Genomic DNA, 13,866 nt, shown 5'->3' with positions numbered 1-13,866 from the left:
ATGTTAGAGTCGGCGCGCGCATACAGGTTATGCTATCTCAGGTCTGTCTTTCACGAAGCGCGAAATGTACACAAGAAACGAATTATTAGTAGTGCTGAATAAAGTACCCGGTCATTAGACCCTTGTCAAAACATAAGATAATATACATCTTCAGCGATTGAAATCATTAAACGTCAATCCTTCAATCCCAGTAATGTTCACATCCAACTCTGGCAGGTAGAACTGCGGCGAATCCTGCTGGATTCGTATATCAGGTTCGGATTCATACTCGGAATTATCCAGTTCCTCTTCGGGATCCTGCTCTTCTTCTCGGCCTTGTCCATCTTGCTCATGTTTCTTTTTTTGAATCACGTCCCGAATCTCAGGTTCATCATCCTCGTCTTCATCTTCAATATGACTTTCACTCCCACTCGCATCCCCAAACCCAAAATCAAACTCTGAAGCCGACTCCGAAGGAACAACAGACGGCGCAAAAGAAACAGAGCTCCCCATGTTACTCCCCATCCCATTCTCATTAATAGCCTCCAACCCACGCTGCTCCTCAACCTTCACCACTTTATTTTCCTTCTCCCCACCCTTCTCCTTCCTCCTAATACAATGAAGCGCCAACGGCCCCTTCCCCCCAACCCTCTCAACAGCCGCAGCAAAACACCTCCTCACCCTCCTAGCAAGCGGCCTCTTCCCGCTCTCACAATCAAGCATAGCCCGGACCACAATCAACATCCTCGGCACCGCCCAAAAAGCCACATCAGACCGCCTATCACGACGACACCTCTTTAGCGCATCGCCCTCTAAAAGCGCAATCCAACTTTGTATCTGCACTGCATTCCGCGGCAGATGGAAACTCGCATCTGCCATGCCGCCGCCGCGGCCGGCAGAGCGGTTGCGCGCGCTGCGGTGCGAGGCGAAGGACTGTAGCGTTCTTTTGTGCAGGGTTGTGAGGATGTCGAGGGTTATGGCTGCGAGGGAGAAGATATCTGCTGGGGACTGGGGCGGGCCGGGTGTTTGGGTTGCTGGGTAGGGGGGTGTGATGGTTGGGTTTGAGAGGGTTTGGCTGGGGGTCGGTGGGAAGAGAAGCTTGGTGCTAGGGACTGGGTGGATTTGGAGTGACGGAGGGAGAAGGGGTTTGGGGACAGGGAGCGGGGTGGGTTTGGGCTCAGGGGGCTTGGAGGGTGGAGAGAGGAGGGAGAGGGGGATGGGGGGATGGAGGGTGTTGAGGTTGAGGTTGCGGAGGATGAGGTTGAGGAAGTTATTGAGGGGGGACCTTTGCGGCGAGACCAAAAGGCGGGGATGCGGTGTTTCTTTGTGGTGGTTGCCTCTGTGTAGCCAGAGGAAGAGGCCGCTGACGCCGCTGAGGACGAAGATGACGAGAAGGCGAGAGAGAAGCGGGACGGTGAGTTTGGTAAACCGATGCGGATAACCGTGCCCTTCGAGGCGGCGGAGTCTGGTCTTGTGTATTCTGGGGAGGAAGGCGGGCTCTCGTTCAATGGAGCCAGGGCGAGCCGGGCTGGCTTTTGTCTGCGCTTTGTGCGGCCTCCTGAGGCTTGGAGCGTTGGAGTTTGTGGTTGCGGCTTTTGAATGACTGGGGCTGCAGTGCGAGTCCAGCGCTCTGGCGCTGAGTAGTTGTATGCCTCGAGGTCATTGACATGAGGTGGCGTGAGGAGGGAATCGAGGGCCTGGAATTGACCCAAACAGATATGGAAATTGGCGTCGACGAAGATGTTGGAAGGACGGATTGCGCCATGGGAGTGGCCCCGTGCATGCAGCCAAGAGACTGCCGATGCCAGGCAGTGTGGCCAGGTAATCAGAATCTGACGGCGCTGCTCTTTGGTGAGCCGTTTGAAAGATAGAGGCTCATCTGTGAGGAAACTGTGGAGGTTGCGATCGGCCGTGGCGCCGGTGAAGAGTACGCAGACGCTGTCCTCTTTGAGGTATGAAGCATAAACCGAGACGACGTGCTCGTGTGACAATTTTCGTAGCTTGCGGATCTCGGCGAGGACCTCGTCCGCCGAGAAGAAATGTGGTGCACCGCCAATTTGCACTTGAGTCCGCATCAAGACTCGACAGACGGAGCCCGCGAGAACCACTCTGTCGACAGTGTCGTCACGACCGTGGATCCCGCTGTTGGTGTTGGTGCGGAATGCCTCCACAGGGACGCCTTCGTTCTCGGTATAGATGACATGCTCTCCCTCGGCAATTCCACGGACCAGATATCGCCATTGAGCGTGGAAGAATCGAGTATCTAGAGCGATGTCTTCCCCATCGGGCGAAAGGCGGAGTAGGTCAATGCTGTGCTCGGCGACGGGGAGGTCATCATCGTCACACGATTCATCGACTAGCGCGAAGATCCGATCAGGGATTCCAATCGCCTCGAGGATCAGAAAGACACGGCCGGCCTTCAGGAGGATCCATTCCATATACGTTTCACTGGTCAAACCTTCGCCCCAGTCCGGTAATTCGAAGAGCCGCGGGATATTCTCGGGTCTCAGGCGACTGACGATATATTTAGCATCGAGGATGGTCTTAATTCGCTCTTCTGGCCACCACAGTGAAGTGTATTCTTGTAATTGAGACATGGCATGACTTGTACAAAATGATATGGAAAAGCGAAAGGTGTTTAATATAAGCACATATAGACATCTCCGAGATGATAATCGGAGCGTTTGCGGCTGTCAGCCCCTGGCTCCACTTTCAACGCGTCGGTAGAAGGAAATTCTATTGGAAAGATGAACGCCTACTGGCGGATAGAAGGCTTATCTTGCAAGGAGAGACCATTACTCTCTCAATAGTCTGGGTGTCCGAGAATCATATGGAAAAAAAAGCTAACAGGGGTATGTTATATAACTCATATAACTAATACAACTAGTAGAATACAAAGAGATGATGAGTAGAAAGTTGTGCAGTATCCCATAATCGACATTGTTCATTGACCAATCTAGGGCTTTGGGCTTATCTCTGCAGTCTTTTACTAACGAAAGATAACGCGGAGATCACCTCGCACGGACTTTTTATAGGCTGTCAGATCATTCCTTCACTTATTTTCCTGCTAACTGCGGCACTATTGATTACTATGTCTTGCAAGGAGATGTTCGATTATTGGTTTTTGGTTTTGGTGAGTGACATGGATCATTGAAGATTTTCATGCATGAAGATCATTGCGGAGAGTTTCCGTCTATCTGCACAATAACCTCAAAAGTAAGCCTCGGGACACTTGGAACTGGTGGCGTTTGATAATAGCATTGACAATCCTGGTACTCTCCATAGATAGCCCTTCAATAATCGGAATCCGATTCAGCGCCGCTCCCATTCGCCTCGACCGTTTCACGCCCCATAAGTCTTAGTGGATGTCGTACATCATAGCCACAGACTGCCCTGGACCAGAACATCGGGTCGCATGGCTTGGATGAGCCCAAGCGGAGTATCTTCGGCGAACAAAGAAAAGTAGTCGATGAAGGCCAACGCGGCTAAACCATGTGCGTACTCCACATCATGAACGATGGGTCGAGTGGCCCCTTTCAGTAACTGCATAGATGTAACGGAGCTGTGACGAGCCGATCGCCGCGTAAGCGGGTACTGGAGATAGTCCAAATCTCCAAGGCGGAGAATATTGAATTATCTATTTATGTCAGAAAACTTTGCAAACCCCCGCTTAAGTAGGTGGTAAGGTCTTATCTGTGAGGTTTGGTAGGTCAATAATCTTCAAGAGCTCGGGGTCGTGTGCCTGAATGGATTTGCCTTTAACGCACTAAGACCCACTGCTCTCGTTCCCGAGTTTCGAGACGACACCACCCACCGGCTAAATATGTAGAATTGCCGGGTCGCACGCATGAACAATCAATTATGAATGTGGTGCAACGTGATAGTCTCTTCTGAATCAGGTTCCTGGTTACTATAGAGATATAGGATAAAGAGACACAGGTAACGACATAACAAGACTCAAGAATTTAGGGAAATGCTATGTATTTGGTCAAAAGTTCAACCTTTCAATAGCTTTCTGCCCAGGTGTCTGAAACTGTACCGGCGGAAAGGCTGACGCTGTGATGCACAAGGTCAAGCTAAGTACTATGCTCGAAAGCTGATCGAATCTTGATGTTAAAGGTACCGAGTAAGATCCAAGCCTCAGCTGTGGCTGGGAAGGACGAAGATTTCTTTGTTTTGCCTTGTATTGATCGATTTTTTTCTAACTTCAAAAGTCAAATTTAGTCTTGAGCAAGGCATACTTGGACCTCTTCTCTAGATGTCGTATATGATGCAAAGTCCTTTTATACAGTAGCACATTATGTCCACAATACTTGTCTCCGTAGCTGTGACTCTAACAACATTCCACCTTCCTCGATTCTGTGTGAGATAACGCCACGGGATGGTGAGTGGGTTTCTTGAATAATGAACCAGCAGGCGCCAATTATAAACATCAAGATATGAAACCTTCTAGAATGATCTGTGATACTATAAATGAGGCATTACGCCAAAGGTAATCTACATCACATTGTTCGCAAATTCAGCAAAGAGTAAGCCCTGGAGAAGCTTACTAGCGCCCAGGTGAGAGTTCAGTCGAATTATACGTAATCGGCATTGACTGCAAAGCATCTGACTGAGTGTCTACGTACAATTGGTTCAGTATATACAGGCTTGTTTGATGTTGGCATATTGAATGTAATGGATGCGTGTCTCTACTCTCTCATCCTGTATAAGCTTCATATGTCAGGCCTAAATTGAATTGCGCAATTACTTGATCATATATGAGCCGCTGAGCAATTCAGCCAAATTCCAAGGCAAGTTTGAATGAATTGTGAAATGTTAATGTAATGGGATATATGCTCTTCACCTTTCAAGCTAAGGTAAACACTAAATCACGTCTTAGATCATGGCGAACAGTTAGCCCTATATCCAGCAACCCACCGTAGGTGGCGCACCTTCTCAATTTGATCCCATTGGGGAAAAGTATCACGTTGGCCCTTTCCGCATCAACGTCAATCTTTATATTACTCCGGACTCCGTTGACCCTCTCATCACAACTGATGTTGATCTTCCTCAGCCCATCACTACCAATTGTGACACCCAGTTCAATGCTTCTGAGATCCCTACTGAACCTATAACTCCAGAGTCGATTTACGAACCGTTATCTGACAAAATGATTGTCATCACTGGTGGTGCTGGCTTTATCGGTTCTAACCTAGTGAAGGAATTCAATCACCGTGGTCTTACCAATATCATTGTCGTTGATGATATGACCGATGGATCCAAGTTCCAAAAACATTGTTGATTGCAAGATTGCTGACTTCATCGATGCTACTGTCTTCCGTGAGATGATCCGCACTAAGTCGTTTACCGCTCGCCCTCGCGCTATTTTTCACTACGGTGCCATCACCACGACTACTTCCACCGATGGCAAAGCCATTCTTGACATCAACTACACCTACTCGAAGGAAGTTTTCCACTGGTGCAAGGATCAAAGTGTTCGTTTCATCTATGCATCCTCAGCTGCTGTTTACGGAAAGACTACCAACTTTGACGAGAATGCCGGCATGGAGGCCCCTTTGACTATTTATGGATACTTCAAGATGCTGCTTGATCAGTATGTGCTGCAAAATGTTGATCTACGCTCCCCCCAGATCGTTGGTCTGCGCCTCTTCAGCGTCTATGGACCCAACGAGAATCACAAGGGCGACATGGCTAGCCTGCCACAGAGTTCAAGGCCATTCAACTACTCGGCGACTACGATGGAGTCAAAGGGGGAGAGCAGAAGCTCGACTTTGTCCATGTCGAGGACGTCGCTCGCCTCAACTGTTGGTTTCTCGATCACCCCGAGATCACTGGGATCTTCAATGTTGGCACTGGAGTTGCGACCACCTTCAACGAACTTGCCATTTATGTGGCGAAGCATTTCGGCAGTCCCGAGGGGTTCATCAAAATAGTCGACTTCCCCGCCGAGCTGAAAGGACACTACCAAAGCTTCACTCGCGCCGACACATCCAAGCTTCGCCGCGCAGGTTCCACCCTTCGCTTCCGGAGTGTCAACGAGGGCATTAAAGAATACATGGAGTGGCTTGAGCAGCATGATCTTTTGACCAAGGCCGCCGCCAAGTCCTTGGCCAAGTCATCCTCATCCAAGTCTCCTGTCAAGACTCCGGTCAAGGTCTTGTCCACCTAGTCTTTGTACCCCAAAGGTTTCCTCGACAATCCCGGTGCATCAGACGACATGGCCATGGTTTTCTTTTGTGATATATCCCTTCAAGCCTTCTATTGCGCGTACCTCCGTATCAATGTTCAAATTCGACCAGCGACAACAGAAAAGTGGTTAAAACCAGGAAAATACCAAAAAGGAAGGTTGGCGTTTCCGTTGTGACTCTCGAATGGATCTCATCTGCATTTGGATTGCATATCTTCCGACTCTTCATTGATTCAGAGGTTGATCCATGTGAAAAGTGCAAATAGAAAGCCCAGAAAATACCAAAAGAAATCGTAAGGGGTGCTTCCATCGTGGATGTGTCTTATCTGGACATGAAGTTTACTAAGATGGTCCTGTAAGCAGAACTGCTGTTAGCCATAATTAACTATATCAATGTCGCAAAATTCAAGTAAATTTTTGTATAAAATTGTAGCCGATCTCCTTGTAAGCGATCATCGGTACAAGTTAACTGTCAAGATACAGCCGCAAATTCCACAGGGGTCAGTGAAAAATTGACATGCTTTGCAATTGATAAACCTCTGGAATCGAATGAATTTCGGATACATCTTGGCAATGCCACAGAACCGACGAAAATATACAGATTCATGAAGTACAAGGCTGTTGTAGCTTACGGGCGGGTCTACGGCCCTGAGCGCTTTGTCGGTCGTGGTCTAATAGTTGTCTCGAGAGAAATCGATATGATGCTTCAAATTGTATGCTGATTAGGTACATTGAATAAAATGCATGCAGGAACATAGATATGTAAGCCTGTGGTGATTGCGAAAGAAAGGGAAGACATGAAGTTCAATTTTCATATGATCGACGCAAAAAGTGTGAACTATAGACTCCTCAGGTCTCGTCATTTGATAGTGGTTTCAACAGAAGTTCCATCTTTCCATAGACCCATAATGTTCGTTTGATCTATTTGTCGTCTAACGGAGTTGTAATTGGTGGTTGTGGGTGTGTGTTGTTCCAGTATCTTCCGAGAGAGTAACCCGATATTCGTCGCAAGTCAGAACTCCAGGCCCCGACCCGCGCCATGTCCATTGCGATTTTGCCGAGCCTGGACATTTAAAAGGTGGCAATCAAGGATGGCATGACCCCGAAGATGGCAGATATCACATGGAGGGTCATATCTCTCGTGTTCGATTTCGGCAAAGCGACGGATGAGAGCACCACAATATTCGTTGAACCTATCGAGGCTTAGTTCGTACGTGTCTGGAAAACTCTGGAGGTCTTTGAAGATCTCCGCGACGAGGTTCTTCAGTTGAATATCTTCTAGCCGAGAATCTTCAGTGGAGCCGAGAATCTCCAACAGTCTCATCGTTCCATGGTATGGAGCCCCAGCGGTGAGGGCGCCTGCGCTGGAGACTTGGCGTTGGATCTCATGAATGAGATCAATGGGGTTGCTAAATACAGACTGGCGGAATTCGAAGTCACAGATAGACCCGGGCACCTTGGGTTGCTGATTCGGGTGATTCATGGTGCATGGCGTTGTCGAGCAAAGTAGGGAAGACAAGAAGGGAGAAAAAGGAAAGATGTATATCTCAGCGTGTGATGAGAGAGAGGAGGAAGGAGGGAAGGCAAATACATAGGAAACTCCCCAGGAGTGGCCTCTGGCTCTCAGTACTTGGAGTTGGCGGAACTATCATTTTCTCCTGCTGTAAAAATGGGATTTTGTATCCTCAACATGTCAAGCGGCGAACAAATACCATACAAAGCAGAACTATGGAGATCCCCACAAAATGAATTTAGCTACGATCATAAAACTCTTCGGAATTCAGAATCGTTGTATAAAGAAAAAGCGAGATCCATCGCATTCAATTAGGGAGCGGATAAATAAAATACAAGAGCTTCTTTGAGGACAGACGACAGTCAATTCAAAGCCTGGACAGGACCTCGACCAAAATTCAAGTCCAATCACACAAGACGATGAAGACGAGCAAATTTCAACAAAACTTCGACCAATCCAAGCTGCACTGTGCGTGCAAGTTTATACTGTTCACTAAACAAAGAGAAAAGAAAAGTGAAAAATGGTTACATCATCAAGCTGAAGAAAGCAGCTAGAGAAGCCAGCACCAGGCTGGAAGCGACAGACAAGCTCGACGCGGAGTTGAAGATCGGTGACGAGCTAGCACTCGGCGAGTGTGTCGCGGAATGAGATGCGTAGCCGCTTGAAGCGGTCACAAAGGTCGCCGAGGCGGGAACGGGAACCTTCCCGGTGTTCGCTGGGGAGGCACCGCTGGGACCGGCGGGAACCAGACCAACAGTTGTGCTTGCACCTTCGGCGGTGCCAGATCCGGTCACGAAGCTGACCTGAGGCACGGTGACGGTGTAGGTCGAGTAAGTGATTGTGGTGCAGGGGATTACAGGGGCGGGAGTGACAGAGGCCACGGTGCTACCGGTGATGACGGCGCCGGTTCCAGTGACGGCTGCGACGCCGGAGGGTTGAACTGAGGGAGCGACGGTTGGGACCAAGGTGATGGTAGAGGGGATTGCGGTCACGATGCCGGGGTTCTGGGGAACCCAGGCGGCGCAGATACCAGTAAAGTAAGAGAGAGCAGACTGGACCTGGTCCTTGGACGCACCCCAGGCCTGGATGCAAGAGATGACCTTTGTGGTGAACTCGCTGTTGGGGCAGAAGCAGGAAGCATCGCTGTTGGAAGTGCACTTGGGGACGAGGCTGAGCCAGGTGTTGATACACTGCGGAACGGTCTTAGGGCAAGAGGATGAGGGAGCGGGGCTCGAGCTTGATGCCGGGGAAGTTCCGGTGGCTACAGCAGATGTGGCAGCACACTTGGTGCAGATAGTCGAGACGGAGGTCAGGGTGACTGTAGACACAGTGTTGGAGGTAGTCACATAGGTTGATGAATCAGAAGTGATAGTATGAGTGACAGGGCAGGTGGTCTCGGTCACATAAGTCACAACAGTAGTGGTCAAATCCTCGGGCACAGCGGTGGTAGAAGTAACACCGACACTGGAGCCAACAGCACTGGTGACGGCGGGGCCGGTAGGGGCCGGGCTGGTAGCATATCCAGTCTCAGAAGGGGAAACAGTACTGGCGGCGCCGACAGAGCTAGGATAGTAGGGCGTGTTGGTGGACGTCAATGTGACAGTTGAAACCGTGCTGGAAGTTGTGAGGAAAGTTGACGACCCAGAGGTAACGGTGTTGGTGACAGGGCATGTGGTAACAGTCACGTAAGTCACAACGGTGTCAGTCGTACCCTGAGGCACCGCAGTTGTGGACCCGGCATTAACGCTGGAGCCCACAGAGCTGGAGACAGCGGGGCTACTGGGAACTGGACTGGAAGCCTCTCCTGTCGCAGACGAGACAGGACTGGAACCCTCAGGAGTGCTAGATGGAACCGAGGTAGAAGTCTCACCAGGTCCAGATGGATTGGCAGTGCTCTGTCCAGCAACAGAAGTGGCAGTAGCAGAGCATGCAGTGCAGACAGTAGCGGTCGAAGTCAAAGTGACTGTAGAGACGGTCTGTGATGTAGTCACAAAGGTAGAAGAGCCGGAAGTCACAGTGTCAGTCACTGGGCATGTGGTCACAGTCTCATAGGTCACGACAGTTGTTATCGTTTCGCCAGGAGCGGAGGGAGTCCCTGCGGGAGATGACGGTGCAGGAGTTTCACTAGCAGAGTATGACCAAGAAGACGAAGAGGCCCAAATTGAGGATGATGCTCCGACTGAGGTATCACTTGGTGAAGGCGATGCAATCGTCGATCCAACAGGCAGGACGCTGCTGGGGCTTGGGACTCCGGGCAAAGACGAAGTACCTGTAGCAGCAGTGGTAGTCTCAGTGACAGGGCACACAGTAGTCGAGATAGCGATGGTCGAAGTGACGACGGTGGTTGAATCAGCCGGGCAGTCAGTAATGCTAGCAGCACAGCTAGTGATGGTAATCTCGCTTGTGGTATACACAGTCGAGGTAGTAAACTGGGCAGGTGTGGTGATGGCTGGAGTCGAAGGTGCAGGTGTTCCTGTTCCAGCAGGTGTCTCGCTGGCGGATGAAGACCAAGCGGACGAGGAGACCCAGACCGAGGACGATGCCCCGGCCGGGGTCTCACTGGGTGAAGGCGATGCAATCGTCGATCCAACAGGCAGGACGCTACTGGGGCTAGGTACTGCAGGCAAGGACGAGGAGCTTACAGCGGCGGTAGTCTCGGTGACGGGGCAGACAGTGGTCGAGATAGCGATGGTCGAAGTGACGACGGTGGTTGAATCAGCCGGGCAGTCAGTAATGCTAGCAGCACAGCTAGTGATGGTGATCTCGCTTGTAGTGTACACAGTCGAGGTAGTAAACTGAGTAGGAGTGGCGATAGCTGATGTTGAGGGTGCAGGTGTTTCAGCAGGAGTCTCACTAGCAGAAGAAGACGAAGCAGATGATGAACCCCAAACAGAGGATGATTCTCCTGGAATTTCACTAGCAGAAGAAGACCAAGCGGACGAGGAGGCCCAGACTGAGGATGATGCTCCGGCCGGGGTCTCGCTGGACAAAGGTGATGCAGTCGTCGATGCAACAGGCAGGACGCTGCTAGGGCTGGGTACTGCAGGCAAGGACGAGGAGGTTGCAGCGGCGGAAGTCTCGGTGACGGGGCAGACAGTAGTCGAGATAGCGATAGTCGAAGTCACGACGGTGATGGAATTAGCCGGGCAATCAGTGACACTAGCCGCGCAGCTGGTTATGGTGATCTCGCTGGTGGTGTAGACAGTCGAGGTTGTCATCTGCACCGGAGTGCTCACAGCAGGAGTGCTCGCAGCGGGGGTAGTCACAGGCAAGGCCGAAGAGCTGGGAACGGAGACAGAATGCACAACATCCGATGTGGCAGGAATGGAGCTGGCAGCCGCCGGCGCAGTGCTAGTGGAGCCAGGAGTGCAGTCAAACCCAACGCTGTAAATCCCGAAGCCGCAGCTCTCGTGCTCACTGTCATCAGGCAGCTCAAAGTGGACAGTCTTGGCACCACCACACTGGTCGTTGGTCACCGTGGTACCGCCTGAGTTGCAGGATGCTGTGTTCTTGCAAGTCGAGCCATCAGACATGGTGTAGATGATGTGCAATTCAGTGTCCTTCTCGGTGGCAACGTGGAAGTTTGTCACGGAGAAGCCAGTCTCCTCTGAGCCGCAGGAAAACGAAGGGGCCGAAGAGCCCGAGCTGGCGGAGCTAGAAGAGCTGGAGGAGCTGCCTTTGGAAACCGTACCGGAAATACATTTCTGGGTCTATTGTATGTTCAGCATGGGTACATAAAATGAATCAATTAGACCTTACACCGCGCTTGCCAAGGCTGGAACCAAAGCCATTGCCACATGTGAAACCAGAGAATGAGAAGCCACCATAGTCAGAGAAAGAACCGGCAGCAAGATCAGACCAGCTGAAGCCGTCTTTCTGATAGTCATTACACTTGTTGGGTGATCTTCCTGGGCTAGAGTAACACTCATCGGAACCCCAGTACTAAAGAAATTGGTTTTAGCAGGCATCTCATCGACAAGATAATGGGTAGACATACCGCTCCGGTGGCTTGACCAGAAGCCAGGAGTGAGAAAAAAGCGATGGCAGAAGAGACCTTCATCTTGGAAGGATGTCGATAACGAATGACACGAAAATATAATGAACAAAAAACGATCAGAATATGGGAAAATGGAGGAGACAAAAGACGTTCGAGTGTTAGAAATAATTTCAACAGGCTAGGCTGCGATGGAGAGAACGAAACGAATATTGCAATAAGCCGCAACTGTTAGAAGTAAGCGATGTAAGAAATAGATATTAGCAATCAAACGAAAGAGGGCAGGACAAGAAGAGTCCAAATCCCTGAAAGAGCGAGCGTCTTTGGTTGCAGATTAACCAAGTAGGCCAAAAGCCAAAAGGAAATGAAACAATGACAAGAATGAAAGTCCAGGGTCTGGGCAGAGTAGCTCTCTTTAAAGCCTTGTTCAACCTTTCCAGGGTCATGAACTCTTGCAGACGAAGAAGGTTCGACAAGTAGAGACCCTCTCTCAGACCCATAGCATATTAGCATCCAGGTAAGACATATTGTCAGAGAAAATGGAAAATCCGCCAATCGGCAAGATACTGGAGGTGCAGATGAAACGGTGGCTCAAAAAAGGACAGACGAGCTAGGGATCCATCCAAACCTCGGCGTTGGCTAGTGCAGGAACCTGCTCAAGAGACTGCAGAAGAGCCAGTAAGGGTCTGGCGTATTCGAGAACGGTTTACCAAGGCGCTTGCGGGGAGGACCAATAACATTCATTGTCTCATCCGCCGGGGGATGTGACTGTGCTTCGGGCGACATACAATGATTGACTCACCAATCAACACTATAATTTACATAGTTAAAATTGGAACGGCGCTTGATCGTCAGAAGCTTACATTGTCGATCGAAGGAGAGCACAACGGTAGACCCACGTATAGACTCAATGTTGATCTTTTGATGTTAACGCTGTTAAGTCAAATCTCCCCTGGTAACGAACACGTATAACGGTTCAAGTTGATTTCGGCATTTGGACAAAGACCCGGATGCGACCGGTCAGAAAAGATTTGACGCCGGCGTCTCGCCCTGAGACGTTCATGTCAGAGATTGGGTGTTCGTTCTCCACTTTCTGTGTTTGTTGTTCCTTCTTTTTTCTTCTTTTTCTATTATGTGACTGTCAATGCCGTCCGTGCTTACGATCCCTATGATCTTCACGTTCTTCAGGTTCATCATAGGCCCTAGCTACATGTATCTATGATCATCCATGCGAAGCGCCACGATGCAACAAATCACAAAAATTAACATTAAATTTTGTACAAGCCAACATTCTGTGTAACATGCAGCTGGAACCGCATTTATTCAGTGCTAAACCCCCTTCCTAAAAGGTCGAACAGGGGTCCTAAGTCGGCGCCACGGGGTAACTATGGCGTCGGGTACCTGAACGCCCAGCTCTTGATTTTGGATTTGTTTTGCCAAGAGTACAGGAGTAGAAATTTGGGCCCGATGTTTCCTTTATTTGTTCCTGCTATGTATGATGTATTGAGCTCTATAAATGAACATTCTACGGAGTAGGCCCTACCAAGCCTAGAAGCTATCTGCTCTATCTCGGCATCGTAGCATATTCGTAAAAATTTTCACATCTTCTGTTTTTATTCTACATCTCTTTGCCTAATGTTTAAATTATCTCAAAGAAGCAAAAAAATGCCAATCATATCTAAATCTGAATCTCTCAGCGCGTGAAGGCCTTTGTTTGCTTATGTCCGGTCTACCGTGAAACGCCTAACTAAAAATACCGGCGAATCAGATTGTCATGTAGTAAATGCTACGCTGCACCACTTTGGACTTGTGTGATCGTGACATTGATGTTAATTTATAAGCCAATCCTCTAATCTATTCGCGGGGGTTATTTGGCAGGGAACTGGTAATGTTGTGGTTGATTAAGTGTGACAGGACTACGGAGGACTCCTTCCAGACATTTCCTGCTTTATTATGCCAAGACTTGTTTAACCAGTGTTGTATATTCTCGCTTCCTGATTCCTTGTTTGGGAATCATATGAATATTGTGAACTGTCAATGCAAGAATATGTTCTTATTGCCCCTTCTTAATTCAGTATTCTCCTCACATAAACAATTAGCCTGGGGCATTGGACTGACATATATATGAATAGCAGTGCGTGCACCCACCACGTACCCACCACCCCGAAAGTATAAATTCGATCCTATCGG

The 13,866-nt window shown here is 49.5% G+C and overlaps 4 protein-coding genes across 4 annotated transcripts; 1 reads left to right on the top strand and 3 right to left on the bottom strand.

The window, feature by feature from the left end:
* Positions 1–150: 150 nt before the first annotated feature.
* On the bottom strand, positions 151–2,576 carry N7529_009053 (protein kinase domain-containing protein; the record flags this gene model as incomplete). Its single annotated transcript, XM_057244580.1, has 2 exons — positions 151–1,013; positions 1,112–2,576. The coding sequence occupies 2 exons, from the start codon at positions 2,574–2,576 to the stop codon at positions 151–153; spliced, it is 2,328 nt and encodes a 775-aa protein (XP_057096118.1).
* Positions 2,577–5,234: 2,658 nt separating this feature from the next.
* N7529_009052 (NAD-dependent epimerase/dehydratase) lies at positions 5,235–6,151 on the top strand (the record flags this gene model as incomplete). The annotated part of the gene is made up of 2 exons (XM_057244579.1): positions 5,235–5,619; positions 5,688–6,151. The coding sequence occupies 2 exons, from the start codon at positions 5,235–5,237 to the stop codon at positions 6,149–6,151; spliced, it is 849 nt and encodes a 282-aa protein (XP_057096117.1).
* A 1,030-nt stretch (positions 6,152–7,181) lies between these two features.
* On the bottom strand, positions 7,182–7,652 carry N7529_009051 (uncharacterized protein; the record flags this gene model as incomplete). Its single annotated transcript, XM_057244578.1, has 1 exon — positions 7,182–7,652. One exon carries the CDS (start codon positions 7,650–7,652, stop codon positions 7,182–7,184), a length of 471 nt encoding a protein of 156 aa, XP_057096116.1.
* A 554-nt stretch (positions 7,653–8,206) lies between these two features.
* Positions 8,207–11,742, bottom strand: N7529_009050 (extracellular serine-threonine rich protein; the record flags this gene model as incomplete). The annotated part of the gene is made up of 3 exons (XM_057244577.1): positions 8,207–11,392; positions 11,442–11,624; positions 11,680–11,742. The coding sequence occupies 3 exons, from the start codon at positions 11,740–11,742 to the stop codon at positions 8,207–8,209; spliced, it is 3,432 nt and encodes a 1,143-aa protein (XP_057096115.1).
* Between the last annotated feature and the right edge of the window lie 2,124 nt (positions 11,743–13,866).

This window comes from Penicillium soppii, assembly GCF_028829465.1.
Source record: "Penicillium soppii strain IBT 18220 chromosome Unknown utg000006l, whole genome shotgun sequence".
Taxonomy (NCBI): domain Eukaryota; kingdom Fungi; phylum Ascomycota; class Eurotiomycetes; order Eurotiales; family Aspergillaceae; genus Penicillium; species Penicillium soppii.
This window is presented reverse-complemented; position numbering and strand designations above follow the sequence as displayed.